The following is a 20,123-nucleotide window of genomic DNA, read 5'->3' as shown; positions in this document are numbered from 1 at the left end:
GAACATATCAAATTGCCCTAAGTTAAAAAATATTAGTCATCACCAAATTACGACATGTCAGAATCTTAATATCATTCAGCAACAGTCTACCTCTAATGCAGTATTTTAGATGGGCTTATGGCGCGAAAAAAATCTATCAGCGACATCCCATGAGATAGATGGCAAGTCGCAATTCCACTGGCTCCATGATGTCAAAAATTAAATTTATATAAATTATTACAAGAATGTTCATTAATGAATAGGCTTCGTTCTTTTCCGTGACGAAAGCATTTCTTGAACATGCGCCTTCGTCATCAATAAAACCTGTTGATTATATCAGCCTCATTTACCTCATGTCAAACCCTAACTAAAAAAAAAAAATCACTAAATGTAGTTCTAGATTATTTTTCATTCAAGAAATCACAGCTGGAATACTGGGACAAAACAAAATAAATTATGGTGTTTAATTTTTAGATCACAAGAAAGCTATTTTATGCAATATATTCAATGAAAAAAAAAACACATTTTATCAAATGTAATTAACAATGAAGAGTAGGACCACGTAGGGGTTCCGCTGTTGGTTCGTGACAACCGTAGCACATAAGACTAAAATTTATTTTTCATATTTTACCTCAAAAAAAAAAAAAAAATTATGACAACAATTTCAAATATTGCCTTTATTTAACCAATTAAATTGAAAAAAGAATTCTTGGCCAGACAAAAAAACAAAACAGCTGCTGATATTCGGTCAATCAAACTTTTAGCAGAGATAGAGTTCTTAATTTGTTCTATTCTACAGACAAATTTATTTTAAAAGCATAAATGGCAGGATTCTATTTAACTTTCAATCACCCATAATATGAACGTTTGGCATCAGACAAAAGTATTATGTAATTACGTTAGACTACACTTGGGGTTACGTTCAAATAAAGATTCAAAATTAGAAATATAACATTTCAAATTGCAGCCAAGCTGAGAGCTCAATACAACTTCTAGTTGCTAGAATAAAGTTCTCTCTTCTAACAAAGTTTGCTTTGCTTTTATTTTTATCACCAAGCAACAGGGCAATCTAAGCACTCTCTAGTAGAAGCGCTGCACATGTGGTGCTGGATCAACAAACGCGATCCAATATAAACAATAGTGGCGAACACTGACGTTGAGAGCGAGTTGATAGGTTCAGACTTATGACAGAACTCTATGATGATCAATATGATTGGACCAATGAATCCATCTCGAGATGTATCGTTGTTTGTGTGCATTTCAGATTGATGAATCACTGTTGTTTGGAAAGAAGAAATACAATCAAGGAGAGATGATTCTTAGAAATCAAAACCCCACAGAACGGCAACTGGTCAATCAAATCAAGCGAGTGTAATGTCGTTGTTGGACAAACATATTTAGTATTGCAATGTCCAATTCCAAGAAAATGGTAGCGACAGAATTGTAAGGATTCGCTTATAGATTTCGTTAGCGCAGTGCAAATATATTGTTACTAACAAATAATTCGCCAAATTATACGGTTTGGTAAGGTCGCTTTGAGATTATGCTGTTAATGTTTACTCGATTCTGACATTGGGCCTATAGCGCGGATGCGCGCGTCGGGTCCACTCAAGTAGTACCGAAAAGTCCGCGTGGAGGAAAGCGTCGAGTATCACTCAGCGAAGTCATTATTAAACCTTCGGAAATGGTGGGGAAAATGTAATATTTTCTTATTTACGATATTATAGAACTGGATATACATCTTTTGGATCTAGTTCAAAACGGGGGCGCCAGTATTTTCTTAACGAAATTCTTTGAAACTTGGGACACTGGTAGAATGTGGGTAATCTTCAAGTTTAGGGGGATAACTAAAAATATTCAAGGGAAGTAACTGAACGTCTTACCAGTATTCTCCGTACATCTCTGTTTATAAATAAATCACACACGTGATTTGATTGACGTTAGGGTTAGGGTGTGATTTATTTATAAACAGCTAGAAGAAAACGCATAATACTATTAAGTCGTTCAGTTATTTCCCTTAAATATTTTTATTTATTTTTTTATCCCCCTAAACTTGAAGATTATCAGAATGTGTCATAAAACATCTTTTTCTCTTAGTCTTCTTAAGAAAAATTATTATATTGCAACTTATTTCATGTTAAAGTTGTCGTATTTCTGTAATTTCAACCAATGACTGACGTCCATTCAGCCGAATACAGTAAGTGCTGACTACGTAAACAAACGTTTCTCAAACGATTCTGGCGGTGATAAAATTATTATTTCCTTGTCAAAAAATGACTGAAGCATATTGGCAGTAGCTAATAAACCTTTCTATTATAAGCACAAGGCCTGGTTTTTGAGAGAAGGGTTAGGGTTAGGGCAAATGTTGTACACATACAGTTCAGGCAGATGTTAACGAAATTATATTAAAAATAAAACGAAGGAAAACGAACACACGTGTGTTGCCTCTCTGCAAAATGTCAGAAGTAATGGAGATTAAATACGCTTTACACCGCTTAAACTGCCAAAGGAGTAACTATAAACAGCTGAATACTTGTCAGTGATTGGTTGAAATTATCGAAATAAGACAATTTTTTACATGAAATAACTTCGAATACAAAAATTTTTTTTCTGTTCTATAACACAAAATAGATAAGTATACGAAGTTTGAAAGTCTTTCGGTACCAAAAACACTACATAAAACATAAATGAAAACTGGTGCCCCCGTTTTGAACTAGATCCCATCTTTTACCTAAAATTTAGAAGTATTCGCTGATTCAGTTAAATTCACAATTTTAGCAGTAAATAAAAAAAGCTTTTTTTTTTTTCTTTTTAAAAAGATTAAATAATCGAATATTCTGGAAGATGGGGTTTACTTTCACTAAAAGAACTGAATTTTTTTTAATGTGGGGAGACTAACTTCCTGACTGCCGCGTTAATAAAAAGCACACTTGACTGAAACGAAAATAACATGCCTGATAAATAGATAGCTGTCCACTTGTTTACACAAGTTTCGAGAAAATCAACAGTTTCATTATTAACCTACATTTCAAAACAAAATAAGATAAACAAATTCGTATGTCTACATGTGCAGTATTTCAAATTAGTGTTCTCAATCGTCTCCCAAGTCGACCATCTCCAAGATTTTTACTCTGATTCACTTACTTCATTGGGGACATGTGTAATATAATTTAAATAGAAAAACAGTACGACTTTTTCCAAAATTTCAGTGGTCAAGAGTCCGTAATGACCAAATTAAATTCTCAAAATTTAGAGGATTGGAAATAATTTTAAATATTCTATATTTAGTTTTGTCAAGAAGAAAAAAATTCAATACAAGTATTTACGATAAAGCGTCCAGAATCCAACACGGCGGTCCGATACAGAAGACCCATGAAGAATGAAAAATACCCATCACATTTATAAGATGTTACCTTTTTTTTTTTTAATGGCATTAAAGATTAGTGAAGGGAGATTTTTGCCCGCTATTTCTAGCAAGTTGATTGATCAAGTTGAGATTCTCTCATCTCATTCTTTGATTTTCTTTTTAATCAAGCGTGCTTTTTCTAACGGTATTTCAAGGTAACTATGGAATGTATTCGATAATGAACATTCTCGAGTAGACTATTTGAAATAACTTGTTTAATATTACCTACAAAGATAAAGCACACAAAACAAATCTACATTTTTCGCCCTTATGCCTTTAAATAAACTTTTGAAAGAACACGAAATAATTCTTTTTTCGGAATAGATCTCGAAGCACATCATATACAACTATAAATATTGGGTTGAAGTGCCCTGTCATGTCAACAGGAATCGTGGGTTCGTGTCTCACGGACAGCCTTCGACTTATTCAAAAAGGATTTTCATCTCGATGTTTACATGCTATAATTTATAGCTTTATGTGATGTGCTTCGAGATTCATGTTTATATATATATATATATATATATATATATACTAGGTACTACTAAAGCAGCACGGTCCCGAACGCGCAGTCGCGCGTCCGCGCTAGCTAGTCGTGAGTGGTCGATCCTAACCCTAAACACGTATTCATTTGCACACGCGGGTTAGGGATAGGGTTAGGATCGACTGCGCGTTCGGGACCGTGCTGCTTTAGTAGTACCTATATACTATATATAATATAAACATAGACGTGTATTTTAGCTGGGTGCGTTCAATTACGTCCCCTCATGCAAAAAAGGGGGGGGAGGCTTCCATTCAATAGACTGAAATCGTAAATCAGTCGCACCCCCCTCAAAAGTCCCTTAAAAAATAAGGAGACAGTAGCAGAACGTTGAAAAAATTTATTTTTATTCCACGGCTCCCAAGCTAAAAGGCCATTTAATGGTCTTTTTCGCTTTTCTTTTTAACACGTGTTACTGGCCGACTAAATTTTAACAATGATGGAATTATTTTTAATCACGTTGGTCGAAATTTGAAAAAAAATATGCAATGAAATGTTACTATATATTTAGATTTTTTCCTTTTTCTTTCCCCAGTTTTTTTTTTTATACATTATCATTATAACTCATCCAGATTGGATTTTAAATATTAAAATGGAACGTAGCAGGTGAACGACAAATGCTTCAGAAATCACATTTCACTTATTCAATAACCAACCAGCTGGAGATATTGGATCATCCGATGGAATCTCGAAAGATTGTCATTCATACTTTTAATAAATCTAAAACGACAGATACTAAAAATAACTACTCATTTTTCTTTTATTTACTGATTCCAAATGATGGATTTTACATTAAAAGGGCCTATTTTCTAAAGATATAGGAAATCTTTCACGCCATGCTGCTTTCTCTTTGAATCGTACGGATGTTGAAACAACAGTTTCTAGAAAAAGATGAATATCCATGTTATGCCAGGAAAAAAGTTGGCCTAAGTGAAATAATACTACGATTCAGTGCACGCTTTGCGTAGGACAAAAGATGAATGGTAAGTAAATTATATAAGGTACAGTGCTTGCTTACTGCTTTGTGTCATGGTAATTAACTGTTGAAGTCATCAAGCGCAACATACTGACAATATTAACGCAAAAATAAAATGTGATTTAAATGAATAAAAGGTTTGGACGAATACAAGTAACTATTTGGTAATTAGCGTGTAGTAAAACAAAAGCAAAAGAAAAAGAGTTAAAGATAAAAGAATCAATGAAAAATAGACAGTGCAAGAAAGAAAACAAATTAATATTGGACACACCTGTACGAGAGGTCGACGAAGTTTGGTCCATTTCAAATACAACACTGCGCCAAAAATAACTTCAAATTAGAGGCCTGATAGCTCGGAAGTTGAGAAGTAGTGACCATAAATGAATTAGAATAACTGAATTTGTTGTATCTGGCGTTCACTATGGTAGTCAGCTATATATATATATATATATATATATATATATATATATATATATATATATATATATATATATATATATATATATATATATATACATACACACATATATGTGTGTGTGTATATATATGTGTGTGTATGTATGCGGAGAGGAAGAAACCTCAGCAACTAACACATGAACGTATACGCTGGCTGCTAACCCGCGATTGTCCGACTGACGTCACCAGCTCATTATCATATCATGCCTCCCCCCCCCCCTACTATCTCCTTCGTTTATTAATCGATTCATTTGTCATGTATTTGGCTTTCGCTACTACAATCGCTGGCAATAATTACTATTTAATTATCTTTCCATCTTTGTTATTGTTATCTAACATTTAATGTAAATAAATAAGTGAAATATCTGGGGGGGGGGGTTGTCTTCTGTTCTGTTTTTATATTATCGAGTTTTGAGGGTTTTTTTTCTTTAACTGAGCATCTTAGTATGTTTTCGCGCTTACACATGGCTAGAAAACTTGAATGTTGTCGAACCAACGAGAAAGAGCCACCACGTGACCGTCCATAGTGCTAGTAATAGCAGCAAAATATACCTCGAATAAAATAAAAGGGAAAGGTAATTTACTTTTTGGGTAATGTAATGCTATCCACACTGCATGGAATCAAGGCGGGTTGGTCATTGCTAGAATATCTTTAGTCATATGGTTACTTAATATAGACTGACCTAGGGCTATATAACTTCAGCGATGTCCATTGTCTTCAGAATATTTGTTAAATGTTTACTGAAGTAATAGGCGTTATTTCACTAAACAATGACCTTTGAAATTTTCAAATAATTTTTTTTTTAATGTGAATAAATTAATTTTAAAACAAATATGGCCCCATTTTTAATGGTTTACTTAGTGCCTCCGAGACCGGCAGGAGAAATGAGGGGGTTATTTTCGGGCCAAACATCTAGCTTAAATGCTCCTGATTTTACTCTGTCAAAAACATCCCATGATCAGACAGTGGTGTTAAACTGGGCGGCAGCTTAGGACTACTGCCCAAGAATAGCTTCAGTCCATCCGAAGGGCTTCTGCACAGATTCCGTCAACCGAATTTCATTCAGAATAGAAGCTATGGCTGATTTGCGCGCAATGAGATCGAACCAGGAACCATGTGATTGTAAAGTAAACTTCTTAACTACATCAACTGAATTTTCACAGCATTAAATATCTTACTAACTGCATGAACTCGATTTATGTAATCTTCACGAATGTTTACGTGCTTTATTACAAGTACAAAAACGAAAGCAATGTAACAAAAGTTTACTACTGTTTTTACATGACTCCACACATATTACTACTATACGTAACATATTTTATTTTATTAGTACCTTCTCGGAATTTTCCACGTGTACTATTTTATTCTGCTTGTTTACAGCATTTTAATGTTTTCTATATTTTCCATATGTGTACCATACATGCATACATATTTTTTACAGGTCTATAAAAATCTTGTTATTGCTAGGATATTATTCATTAACTAGGGAAGAAGAAAAAACACAGGGAATCACACCAGCTGTTAGGGCACCTCTCCCGTCACTATTATTTTAGAAATCATTGCCTTGCTAAACCCATTTTCACTATGATCACAAAGGCATGGCTGTGTGGTTAGAAAGTTGCTTCCCAACCACATGGTTCCGAGTTCAGTCCTACTGCTTTGTACTCGATCAAAGCCCTGCGAGTAGATTTGATAGACAGAAATTGAAAGAAGCTCGTCGTTATGTGTTGGGGTGGGGGTCCTACCACCGCTTGACATACAGTGTTGTTCTGTTTACGTTCCCATAACTAACGGTTCAGCAAAAGAGAACGATAAAATGAATAGTAGGCTTTGCAAAAAAAACAAAGCACTGGGTTTGATTTGTTCGACTAAACCCGGCAAGGCCACAATCCGATGACTGAAACAAGTAAAAGATAAAAAAAAAAAAAATAAACCCTCTGAATATGCCTATGCACGAGGGTACACAACCAAGCGTGGTAACGCAAGTAAGTCTTTAGCTTCAGGTTTAACGATGCTATGTCAGTGAAATTTATAGGATATTTTATAGGAATCTGTCATAGTTGACTTCTTTATTAGACACAAAAGCCCGAATACAGAGGGGAGGGTACAAGGACAGACAGCGACAACACATGGGGACATAAATTACAAAGCGATGAATAAAATGAAAAAAATAATAGAATCTGTCATAGTTAAAAGTGCAGATGTGTCTGTGATTAAGAAGGTTGTTTTGTAACCACGTGGTTTCAGGTTCAATTTCACTGCACAACACCTTGGACATATCTTCTACTATAATCCCAGGCTGGGCAATGTCTTGAGAGTGCATTTGGTAGAGAGCAACTGTTGTGTGTGTGTTTCTATTTGTCACACAACCGTTGCTTGACAACCAGTATTGATTGGGCTATGCTCCTGTAACGAAGAGGTTCAGCAGAAGAGACAACAGACTCTCTCTTTTATTATTTTACTTGTTTCAGTCATTTGACTGCGGCCATGCCGGAGCACCGCTTTTAGTCGAGCAAATCGACCCCAGGACTTATTCTATCGGTCTCTTTTGCCTAACCGCTAGATTACGGGGACGTAAACACACCAGCATCGGTTGTCAAGCGATGTTAGGGGGACAAACAGACACACAAACATATACACACACATACATATACATACATATATATATATATATATATATGTGTGTGTATATGTATATATATATAAATATATATATATATATATATATATACGACGGGCTTCTTTCAGTTTCCGTCTGCCAAATCCACTCACAAGGCTTTGGTTGGCCCGAGGCTACAGTAGAAGACACTTGCCCACGGTACCACGCAGTGGGACTGAACCCAGAACCATGTGGTTGGTAAGCAAGCTACTTACCACACAGCCACTCCCGCGACTATGTACAAGACTTTAAAAAAATTAAGTACTGAGACAATTTGTTCGACTAAGCCACCCAAAGCAGTGCCCCAGCATGGCCACACTTCAATAACTGAAACAACAGATAAAAGCTCATGCACAAATGTGCATCAATGGTTAGATATTCTACTACAGTAATATTATCTACTCCTCAGAGCTGGCTGGGCTCATCCCACCTTTGCTTAGGCATTCCCAAACCACTTGTGTCTCTTCCTCTTATTTCCCTTGTCTAATTGCTATGTTTTGTCCTTCCTTTCCAGAACATCAGCCTTCTGGAATTCCCTCTTTGCTTGTATCTTTCTTATAGGTCTTGATTTATAATACTTTAAGAGGAACATTGCCAGCATCACTCTCACCAATCTAGGAAGTGCATACAAAGGCTATGGGTGTTGCCACTTTCTCCAGACCCTAACAAGTGAAAGAAAAAAGACTACATTATTCAATATATTTTCCTACTCTCTCTCTCTCTCTCTCTCTCTCTCTCTCTCTCTCTCTCTCTCTCTCTCTCTCTCAATTATTAAGACTTAGAGATTTAGCTGGTATTTCTAGTTAGCCAAACAAACCACAAAACACCTCCTTTGTTGAAAAGTGATCCTAAAGTAGAATTCATAGATTCACAAAGATATTCATTTCCACATAGTTTTTAAGCAGACTACATTGGAAAGGGAACAGTGGTATCATTTTAGAAAGAGGCTTTAATGTTAATAACATCGAATATTAAAATGAAATTAATATGGTGCATAGAAACTATAATTATCACACAAAAACATGAACAGGAAATAAATGTTTTGTAATGCAAATTATCTTATTATGTTTATTATTTATTTTAGCATACCAGGCAGCCAGCTGGTAACCAACCACTCAACAGAGATAAGACAAATTAATTGTAAACAGATATTTGAATAGAGAAAAATGTTCCCCTGATACAGACACATACACACATGCATGCAAGCATAGATTAGCAGTCAGTGAACTTAGGCTGAAGATTAGGGATCAAATTTAAGAGTTGCCTGCTCAGTGGTCAAAGTAAAGGGTTACCTATCAGGTCAGCTTTACAGTCGTAGCCAAAAGTTTGGAACATAGACCTGAAAATTAGAATTTTTATATTAAATAGTCAAAGTTATATTTAATTTGCAATATATTATTACTTGATCAGAAGTTTGGAACATAGGTCTGAAAATTAAGAATTTTTATATTAAATGCCTAAAGTTATATTTGAATCAAATTGTACTTGGGCATAACAATTATGATTTTTTTTTTTAATGTTCCAAACTTTTGACCACAGCTGTACATTGGGCACTCAGTCCATCAAGGATGCTCTCTCTTTTCTTTTCTATGAGAAAAGTATGGATGGACTGTCAGATACTATTGAGGATGTCACCATGATAATCTCAGAAAGTAAGTTAAATTTGCTTTTTGCCCTGAAGTTAAAAAAATAAGTACCAGTCTAATTCTGGAGTTTGTAGGATGACTTGTACTCTTTCCCAATGTATTACATCTATTTTGGAAATCAATAAATATATATTTTATTTAATAGTGCTGTTTTTAGTAAGTCAAATCCTTTCATTATTATGTTTCTGTTGAAATTCACCAGCTTTGCTTCAATCAATTTGGAAAATAATGATGAATTTAGTAAAATAACTTTGTCCTTATTAAAGCTAGTATTTAGAATATAATTTAACACAAAATTTTGATGGTTACCAACCATCAAATTTTAAAATAGGGTTCAGAAAGTAACTGGAATGAAAGAAATAGAATATCAGCCAGAAAATAAAATGTTGAGTTTGAAGTATAAATTGGCCATTGAACAGCAAGACTGAGACTTAAGGTACTTCTCTTTACCATTTGCCTTTGAGGTAATATTTCAGAAGTTGAGAATTGAATATGTTTGGAAACCCTTAATAATCTATTTTTTATTGAAGAATAAGACAAAGAGTTGTTGAAACAACTCCCCAAACTGGTAGAATAGCCTTAACTCAAAATGCCTAAAGACAAAGACCCAAGTATTAGTTAATTGTCAAGTTTTTCAGCTCTCAACACCTGAAGGAGTTATTGGGGTACCTTTGTGACATATAACATGTCTACAGCATTTTAAGCCTGATGGAGCCCATCTCCTTCCAGATTTCTCTGTAACCAATTTCTTCCAGAGAGAAAGAGAGAGAGAAAAAAACAATCTCTCTCATTACTGTTGCTCAAAGAATTTCTTATGAGAAAAGAAGATCATTAATTTTAATGAGTTGTTTGTTGATAGTAGGAAAAGTAAATTTAACAAGATTAGTAAAATATAAATATATTTCAGTGATATAAGCAGTGGTAAATGAAATTGCAATGTTATTATCACTCCGGATATGTTTGATGCACATGCAAACTGGGGAACAAGCTACTCACTGTGTTTTGTCACGGGGAATATATTTCGCTTGTTGACAAATGGTGTGTATACACCTAGATCAGCTTGCAGTGCTATTTACCTAGACTGTGAGATGTTAACATTCGGAGTAGTTGTCTCTTCATCGGTCACAGACACTAAGCAGACGGAGGTGCGAGCTGAATTAAGAGATTAGCTCTTATGCTTTTCCAGTCATTGTGCAATGACTGGCAGCGCTATATGGTGGCTCACCATAAGTAAATTATGGAGGGGTAGTGCTAAGCAGTGATACCTTATTATTCGATCTTATTATCAGTTCAAATATGTTTGATGCATGTTCGAACTGGGGAACAAGCTACTCACTGTGTTTTGTATGTGTCTGTCACCAAAAGGTTTCAAAACGGTGCATCCTAGAGAAAAACAGATTTGATTTTTGAAATCTGTATCCTCTTTAGAAGGGTTTTATGAGTTAGTAATAACAAAGTATAATTTAGCTATCTGTCTCTCTCTCTCTCTGTCCTTTTGTATTTTTCCCCTCTCTATGCATATTCACCACACTCTCTCTCTCTCTCTCTCAATATAACATGGTAATACAAGTCAGTCATGCATCTGTCTATCAACTTTGTCTTTTATGCTTTTCTCATTGTAAACTTTACTTCTCCCTCTGTATATTTACCATACTCTCTCTCACTCTTCCTCTGCATATGTATATCTCTTACACTGAATGTGTTTGTGTTTGTGTAAAGAATTTCATTAGAGTGATAGTGTCTAAAGACCCTCACAAAGTGTCAGCAACAAGCTCAGGAGGCACTCAAACAGAGAAGGAATAGACTTGATGATATGTGAACATGAGCCTTTCATGCGCAGTTCCAGGAGACACCCAATCATAGGATGTATTGATTAGATAATAAGGGCACAAGAGCCTCCATCACACAGACTCAGGAGATGGTGTCTCATTTCAATTTAAACAACTTCAATTTCTAGTGAGTCTTAGTTTTACCATGACCATCAACAAACCACAAGGGCACATTTTCAGTTGGTGGTTTACACCTTGAAGAGCCCTGCTTCACCCATGGTTAGCTTTACACTGGATGTTCGAGAGTAGGAAGTATGAAAAATCTTTTCCAGCTAAATGGGAGTAGTTAGTAGTAAAGAAACCAGCTATGTAGTCATAGTTAGCAGTGAGAGTGCCAGCTGCACGGGAGTATTTAGCAGTAAAGTACCAACTTTATTGAAGTAGTTAACAGTAAAAGTACCAGTAGTACTAGAGGAGTTAACAATAAAAATATCAAAAACGAAATCGACCAGCTCATTTGTTGTTGGCATTCCGTCGCTTACGACGTCGAGGGTTCCAGTTGATTCGATCAACGGAACAGCCTGCTCGTGAAATTAACGTGCAAGTGGCTGAGCACTCCACAGACACGTGTACCCTTAATGTAGTTCTCGGGGATATTCAGCGTGACACAGTGTGACAAGGCTGACCCTTTGAATTACAGGCACAACAGAAACAGGAAGTAAGAGTGAGAGAAAGTTGTGGTGAAAGAGTACAGCAGGGTTCACCACTATCCCCTGCCGGAGTCTCATGGAGCTTTAGGTGTTTTCACTGAATAAACACTCACAACGCCCAGTCTGGGAGTCGAAACTGCGATCCTATGACCGTGAGTCTGCTGCCCTAACCACTGGGCCATTGCACCTCCACCAACCAGTTCATATACACATTATAAATATACTCTATAAGCAGAACAGAAAAAAACATGCAACACTCAAGTTCAACATGTCACATTGTTTTGTTATCAACTTTCTAATCATGGAGTTTTGTATCTTTGTTAGAAGCTAGTTCCTGCCTTGCAGGTAGAAGTCAAATGATTAAACATTAGCAAGCTTGCTTGCTATACTGTACTGGGAAAACATTTGTAGAAATGATTTTCTTCTGGCTGATTTGAAAATGGCAAATGAAGAGACATTCAGAAAAACACATCAGAGTGAAATGTCTCCTTCCAGTAAGTAAATATCCCAGTGCTATGGTATGTATTGAGTAGTTACTTTATTTCATACATTTTAAATAATCCAATCCATAAAAATAATAAATAAATATGATGTGAGACCATTGCCAGTGCCGCTAGACTGGCCTTCATGCTGGTGACACGTAAAAGCACCCACTACACTCTCGGAGTGGTTGGTGTTAGGGAGGGCATGCAGCTATAGAAACTCTGTCAAATCAGATTGGAGCCTGGTGTAGCCATCTGGTTCGCCAGTCCTCAGTCAAATCATCCAACCCATGGAAAGTGGATGTTAAACGATGATGATGGATGATGTAATAGAAACAATATAAACCAGATCAGACAATAAAAGAAATAATGCATCATCAGCGTTGAATGTCTGCCTTCCATGCTAGCAGAGTGGACTTAGTGCTTTTTATGTGGCACAAGCACAAGCGAGGTCAGTTTTGGCAAGGTCTTTTACAGCTGGATGCCCTTCCAAACACCAACCACTTTAAAGTGTGGACTGGGTGCTTTTAAGTAGCACCTGCACTGACAGGGTCACCAAGTACTTGCAAGACAAAAATAAAAAAACTTTCAGTGGGGGAGGAGGTGATCTTGTGTTGGATGATGAAAGTTTATAGTGAGACAAATAGGTGTCTTGTAGAGGAAGTACAAGGTTACCCAGCCAGAGAGAGAGAGACCAGGAATGAAGACAGAAACAGGTGCTCTATTGCAAAGGAAATACACGGTTACCCAACCTAAGAGAAGTGCAGGAGAAGAAGAGAGAGAGAGAGAGAGATGGTGGCAAAATGCCAGGCATACAAGGAACAGGGATCAGAATATAAATGGGACTTTTGAATAAAGGAAGAGAGAGATATAGATGGTGGCAAGTTCCAGGGCATAATGTAAGTGGCAGGATATTGTGAAGGAAGTGTGATTAAAGAGTGAGAGTAAGTGGTGAAAAATCTGGGTATATATAGAGTTGGTGGGCTACCGGATAGCAATGATACAGAGGAACAGGGCCATGTGGATAGGATTGGGGAGTGAGAGCTAGGCATAGTGTATGAAGGAGGAAATGTGAGAAAGAGAAGAGATGTGGGGATGAAGATTGGTTTGTTGGGGTAGGGTAAGGGAAAAGTTTTCTTGTTACGTGTGGGTGGAATACACAGGTTGGGGGCAAGTGGAGAGTAATGGTACAGTTACACGGGGCCAAGAGGACAGGATTGAGGAGTGGGAGGTAAGCATAGTGCATGAAGCGTAAATGTGAGGAAGAGACATAGTTTGGTTTGTTGTGGTAGGGTGTGTGAAAAGTTTCTTTGTTAAGTGTGGGTGGGACACACAGCGCTTCTAGGGCTCAGTTTCGCTGACATGGGCAGGTCTTCTCAAGAATTTCATATCGCCAGACATCTTGGTCCATTGTCATTTCGTCTGTGAGGCCCAACTTCCTGAGATCAGTCCTTACCACTTCATCTCTCATCTTCCTGGGTCTCTCTCTTCTGCAGATACCGTCCACTTTCAGTGACAGGCACTTCTTTATGCAGCTGTCCTCATTCATACACATCACATGTCCAAACCAACATAGTCTTCTCTCTTGCATGCTACATTTGATTTCTCTTATGCCCAAGTTTTCTCTCAATACATTTGCACTTTGCTGTGCATGTGCACCGATGTTGCACATCCACTGGAGCATACTACCTTCATTTCTGCAGAGTTAAAGTGTAGGGGCCCATAACCTAGCAGTCCATAGATTAAAACCACACTCTGTGAAGAAATGGATATTATTTTTGATATTTATACATCACACCTGAGTTGTTTACAAATATACAAACCAGGTACACGTATATATAACTACAAGGGTAGGTACAAATTGTATTGTACAACAAAAATTTATACAGAGTCAAGGGATCACCAACTGACTGAGGTACACCAAATAATGTAGCATAATGGGCAGAGATGAAAGCAACCACAAGAATTTATGCTTGGCACATAGGAGAGAAAAGTACATACATACATACACAAATACATAAAAGGTTGCTGTGCAGTTTTTTTGATTATAATATTCCACAAGTAAGGTACTTGTCAACCTAAGTTTATAGTCGAAGATACTCACTCAAAATATTATGTAATAAAATCAAACTTGATACCTCTTCACCATACAGGCATGTCTACACTTACCTGTATTTCTCCATGTTATTATATTTTACCTTTGTAAAAGCATAAAATTTTTTTTTCATATCTCTTTTATCGCTTATTCCCATAAGTGAGAAGAAAATAGCAATTGTTAAATTGACTGTATTTCCATGGAAAGGACAGTATCCTATTTTCACTATTTGTATTATTTTTATAGTTGCTTACAATGATTGTTTGTTATATAATCTATTTATTATGGTTGATAGAGGTTTATGAACACTTGTTTTAACTTCTAAAATTAAGTTTTGTACAACGACCAGGATGTCTATATAATGTCTTTTTAAATATACAACTGGTATATATATATATATATATATATATATATATATATATATATATATATATATATATATATAGCTTACTTTAGGTTCAGGTCTCACTACACACCATCTTGGGCTAATGTCTTCTACTACAGCTCTGGGAATTAGTAGGTGGAAACTGAAAGAAGCTTGCCATGAATACATGTATGTATGTATGTATGTATGTGATGGTTATAAATGACCATCACTGTCATATAACCGATACAGTTTGTTTCTAGTCTTCCCTGAAAAACATATCCAGCCATAAGGAAATACTAGCTTGCTTGGAAACAGGCAAAGGTTGGTGACAGGGAGGGCATCCAGCCATAGAAAACCTACCTCAACAAATTGTTTGACCCATACAAACGTGGAAAAATGAGCATTAAATGATGATGACATATTGTATGAGAATAAGAGTTATTAACAATGTACTTTGTTAAATTAAATCATTTGTATAATGTCTTGCACTAAATCATTTGTTGAAAAAAAGACTGAACAAAAATTAAAATGGTTAAACTCACAATGTAATAAAACATTAACAAAACACACAATTAATCACTGGTATTTTATACATTTGTTGTAGGTTCATACTTTAAAACAAAAAAATGAATTAAAATTTTTTTAATTAAAGCTGTTCATTCCAAAAGCCAAAAGTTTTGTGGAAAGCAAAAATTTTTAAATCACTTAAAATATAAACTGGAAAATATTTGTGAAAATTTATTTTTAGAAATTAGATTATAATTAATGAAGCTGGGACAAATCACTATACTGAAGTATTCTTTTGAGACACAGAGAATATTGTTTGAAATGAGGACACCATGACACTCTACATCCAACTGTAGTGAATGAATACAGATTAGGTTTTTTTGGTTAGTCTCTGGTACAAGCATTTTAAGACCCATAAATTGAGAAATTCTCATCTGCTTTGAAATTATGATCTAGTATAAAACATATTTTTAATGACCTCATTGATATAGACCTAAACAAATTACAATCCATTTCTCATTTACTTTATGAAATGAGACAATTGGGCACAGCTTTTTGGATGCTGATGATTTGGCACAGTTTACTGGAGATTCAGTTTGTTTTGACACTGGAGGCAAAACACATACTCTTATACATGTGCATAGAAATGTACACACACAGATAGAGAGTAGGAGAGAGAGAGAGATTACAATTTATTAAATGCTTTTCCTCTTCTCATACACATAAAGAGAAAATTCTCACACACATAAGTATACGGAGAGGTAGGAGAGAACAAGAGAAACATTAAAACAACTGCTGTCAAACAAGTCAGCATTGAATCAGCAATGCCAAATAAATGGGCCAAAATATCTCTTCTCCCTATATTTTCATGTCACAAACCACTTTTGTTGCTTTCAAGACAGCTTCTTGCATTTCCCTCCTTCATATTGATTGGAGAAGGGTTGGCTAACTTTTGTGTTCAGAATTCAAACTGTAAGACTGTAAAAATAAAGTCTTTATGGATCTTAAATTTGTTATGGTTGATCGCTTTTTGTTTTGTAAATATAATACTTGTTTTTGATATTTAAAAACAGGTCAGATCTAATACCTGTTGGAAAAAAAATTAAGTTGAAGATTGTGAAGATCAATCAAAAAGTTGTCTGGAACATAAAGACTGTAAATGTGATTGATGCATAACATAAAGGCACATTCAATATGCCAGCAATACTGTCAAAATATGCAAAATTTTCTTCTTCTCCTCTCTCTCTCTCCCTCCCTCTCCACACATACACACACACACACATATATATATCTCACAAACTTTGCTACCTGCACCAGGATATATATTGCTTGGGCAGTACAATAGTGCAATTGTCATTAATCTTCAAGTAAGATACAATGCAGTCTAGCTCATAAAATATCTTCTGATCGACTCTCATACTTCACCATTGTATTACACCAAAAAAAAAAAGCAGTATTTTTTTGTTCATTTGTTAAATTGCATTCCTTGTACAGCTTAGTCACCCATGTTGTAAACAACATGAACCAAAATTCTATTTTTAATATTACAAAATGTGTTGATTTATTCATTCATTTGTTTATTCATTTCCTAGTTTGCATTTCCATGCTTACAAGGATTACACAAATGAACTTTTAAGCCTTTGTTTTTACATCTGCATGCCCTTCTTGTTGATAACCCTTATCTATTTTTCTAATAAAGACTTCCCTATTCCATACAGCTTTTAAAGCACGGAACTAGTGGATGGTTTGTTCATAGGAAAAATGACAAAGTCATTGCTTGTAACTCGTGATTTTCAGAGAAGTATCAATGAAAACAAACATAGACTCACATGCACTGCACAGCACCTTGGGCAAGTGTCTCCTACTGTATAGTTCCAGGTCAACCAAAGCTGTGTGAATGGGTTTGGTTGATAGAAACTGAAAGAAGCTTATTGCATAATGTTAGTTTTATTCTGTTGTATAGCATATATGTAGCACCCTGAATTGTCAGGAATTTAGTGCATGGCAGTTACATGCTTACACATTGTCCATCACTACTGATGCTTTCACCAATTCAGCTATAGCTATCCCATCCAGTATGAGAGGAACTGCAGGATCAGACTAACAGTTTGCACACTAGCTTCATTGAGCAATGGTACCAGACTGTCTCTGAGTGATTATGGCTGAATGTCTCTAAGCCACAATTGTAACCAAACCTGAGTTGTTTTCTAAAAGTATCTCAACTTCAAGTGCATGTCTTAGCTCAGTGTGTGTGGCATCCACATGTCATCTATGGATGGTGAGTTGTAGGGCCAGTGAAATTGCCATTCTGAAGCATTGTTTTAGTGCTGTCCTGCCAAACTTGTTTGAAGAAATAGATGTGAAAAGGATCATATATATAGGAATATTTGTTGTTGAAAATGCACCTGAATTTGAAAAGCTTGTAATTGTTTTTAAATAAATTTATTTACATACATGCCAAACTAGGTTCAATAATATTTTTTGTTTATCAATGGTAAAAATTTAGAATAGCGAAGTAGAAAAAAATATTTAAAAGGTTCAATGTTTACAAGATTCAATAATATCAAATATGATTTAAATGTTCACAACATTCAATAATATAAGAAATGTGGGTCATCTTGTTTAAATGCACAAAATTCAATAGTGTTAGAAGTGATTGATAAGAAATGTGGATCACCAAAGGTTCAGTCATACTGATGAGTTAAGAGGGAGAAAAACAAGGGGGAAATGAAGATAGTAAAAAAGGGGTTTTGTTACAGTTTCTGTGATTCTTTTTCAGTCATGTGCAGAGATTTTTGCTTGTAACAGCATTTTTTGGAATCCAGTGTATTTATAATTTTTTTCCATGAATGGATCTGATTTTTGATTTATTAAAGTACTGTTGATGTCTTACTTTTCTGGTAGTCAAGTTTGTCATTCTGCCTGGTTGACTTCCCTGCGGGGGAACAGTCATCAGCTGTTCCAGTTGGTTGATTCTCTTAAAGGGTCATTTTGTTGTATTTACTGAAGTTGACCATTCCCCACAGGTAAGTCAACCAGGCACAGCAACAAACTTGACCACCAGAAAAATAAGACATCATCAGTACTTTAACGAGTCAAAAATCAGATCCATTCGTGGAAAAAAATTATAAATACACTGAATTCCAAAAAAACGCCTGCACATGATGGAAAAAGAACCACAGAAACTGTAACAAAACTCATTTTTTTCTATCTCCATTTCGCCTTTGTTTTTTTTTTTTCCCCCTCTTAACTCATCAGGATGACCAAACCTTTGGTGATCCACATTTCTTATCGATCACTTCTAACACTATTGAATTTTGTGCATTTAAACAAGACGATTCACATTTTTTATATTATTGAATCTTGTAAACATTGAACCTTTTAACCATGTTTTCCTACCTCGTTATTTTAAGTTTTACCATCGATAAACAAAAAATATTGTTGAAACTAGTTTGGTATGTATGTAAATAAATTTATTTAAAAACAATTACAAGTTTTTCAAATTCAGGTGCATTTTCAACAACAAATTTTCTTATATTTCCTATGTTTTTTCCTCTGTGTATTTTATATTTATGTGTGCCCTTGTCTTGAAATCATGTAATGGTTGTAAATGAGCATCACTGTCATACAAGTGAAGTTGTTTAATTCCAGTTTCCCATGAAAAACATGTCTGGCCATGAGAAAATATTACCTTCCTTAGAAACAGATGAAGGTGGCAACAGGAAGGATGTTCGGTCATAGAAAATAAAATCTACCATAAGAGATTCTATCTGACCCATGCAAGCTTGGAAAAATGGACATTGGAATAACAATGCCTATGACAGCAATGATGGCAGAGGTGGTGGCATCAGCCATGGCAGTGGTGCCAGTGGGAGCAGTGGCAGAGACAACAGCAACAATAACAATGACAATAGAAGAAAAACCAGCCCAAGCCTCAAGAAATTTGCTGGATCAGGAAATATACAAATTAATGAAAAACACACAAGGCATCTTTTGTAGTACTGATGTTACCAACAGTATTAATTGTAATAAACAGTCACTATCCTACTCCACAGCGGTAGCTGGTAATATAAAAAGACAATCTATTTCTTTTTAATTACTCAACTCTAAAAGGTCTACTTTATATTTTTATTTATTTACTTTTTTGCCATTTGTTTGTAACTGATTTCTTTTTGTGCAGATTTAACAATGCAAAAACAAGTGACATTCTTTTTAGTCCTTATTGTTCTTTAATGTTTCTTTCTATGTTATTTGTTAATTGTTATGATGGCTATTTTGAGCTCAGTAGAGTAGTAATTGGAGTTGTTTTATGATAACAGATATTCAAGCAACAAAAGAAAGATGGCAAACAAATATTTTATTATTAGCAATTTTACAGGTAATTATTCTAGACAAGTCAAGACTTGCAATTTGAATCTGTCCTTGTATTCACACTCCTCCTTGTAAGAAGTAAACAGAATTGTTGTTATGAAAAATAAAGTCCCTTTCCACACCACCAAGCTCACCACCACAGATACAAACGCACATCATGT

General features: G+C 35.4%; 1 protein-coding gene and 1 long non-coding RNA gene across 2 annotated transcripts in view; one reads left to right on the top strand and one right to left on the bottom strand.

The window, feature by feature from the left end:
- Positions 1 to 5,325, bottom strand: part of LOC106871059 (influenza virus NS1A-binding protein homolog) — a 32,715-nt gene extending 27,390 nt beyond the window's left edge. Inside the window, exon 1 of the mRNA XM_014917336.3 lies at positions 5,171 to 5,325. Coding sequence (XP_014772822.1) covers positions 5,171 to 5,201 — 31 coding nt within the window. The 5' untranslated portion in view covers positions 5,202 to 5,325. The remainder of the gene's footprint in view (positions 1 to 5,170) is intronic.
- The window catches only part of LOC128247019 (uncharacterized), a 57,619-nt gene continuing 41,473 nt past the window's right edge, over positions 3,978 to 20,123 (top strand). Inside the window, exon 1 of the long non-coding RNA XR_016240738.1 lies at positions 3,978 to 4,906. This is a non-coding gene — a long non-coding RNA (uncharacterized LOC128247019). The remainder of the gene's footprint in view (positions 4,907 to 20,123) is intronic.

The sequence above is a fragment of the Octopus bimaculoides genome, chromosome 2 (assembly GCF_046866305.1).
Source record: "Octopus bimaculoides isolate indiv1 chromosome 2, ASM4686630v1, whole genome shotgun sequence".
Classification (NCBI taxonomy): Eukaryota; Metazoa; Mollusca; class Cephalopoda; order Octopoda; family Octopodidae; genus Octopus; species Octopus bimaculoides.
This window is presented reverse-complemented; position numbering and strand designations above follow the sequence as displayed.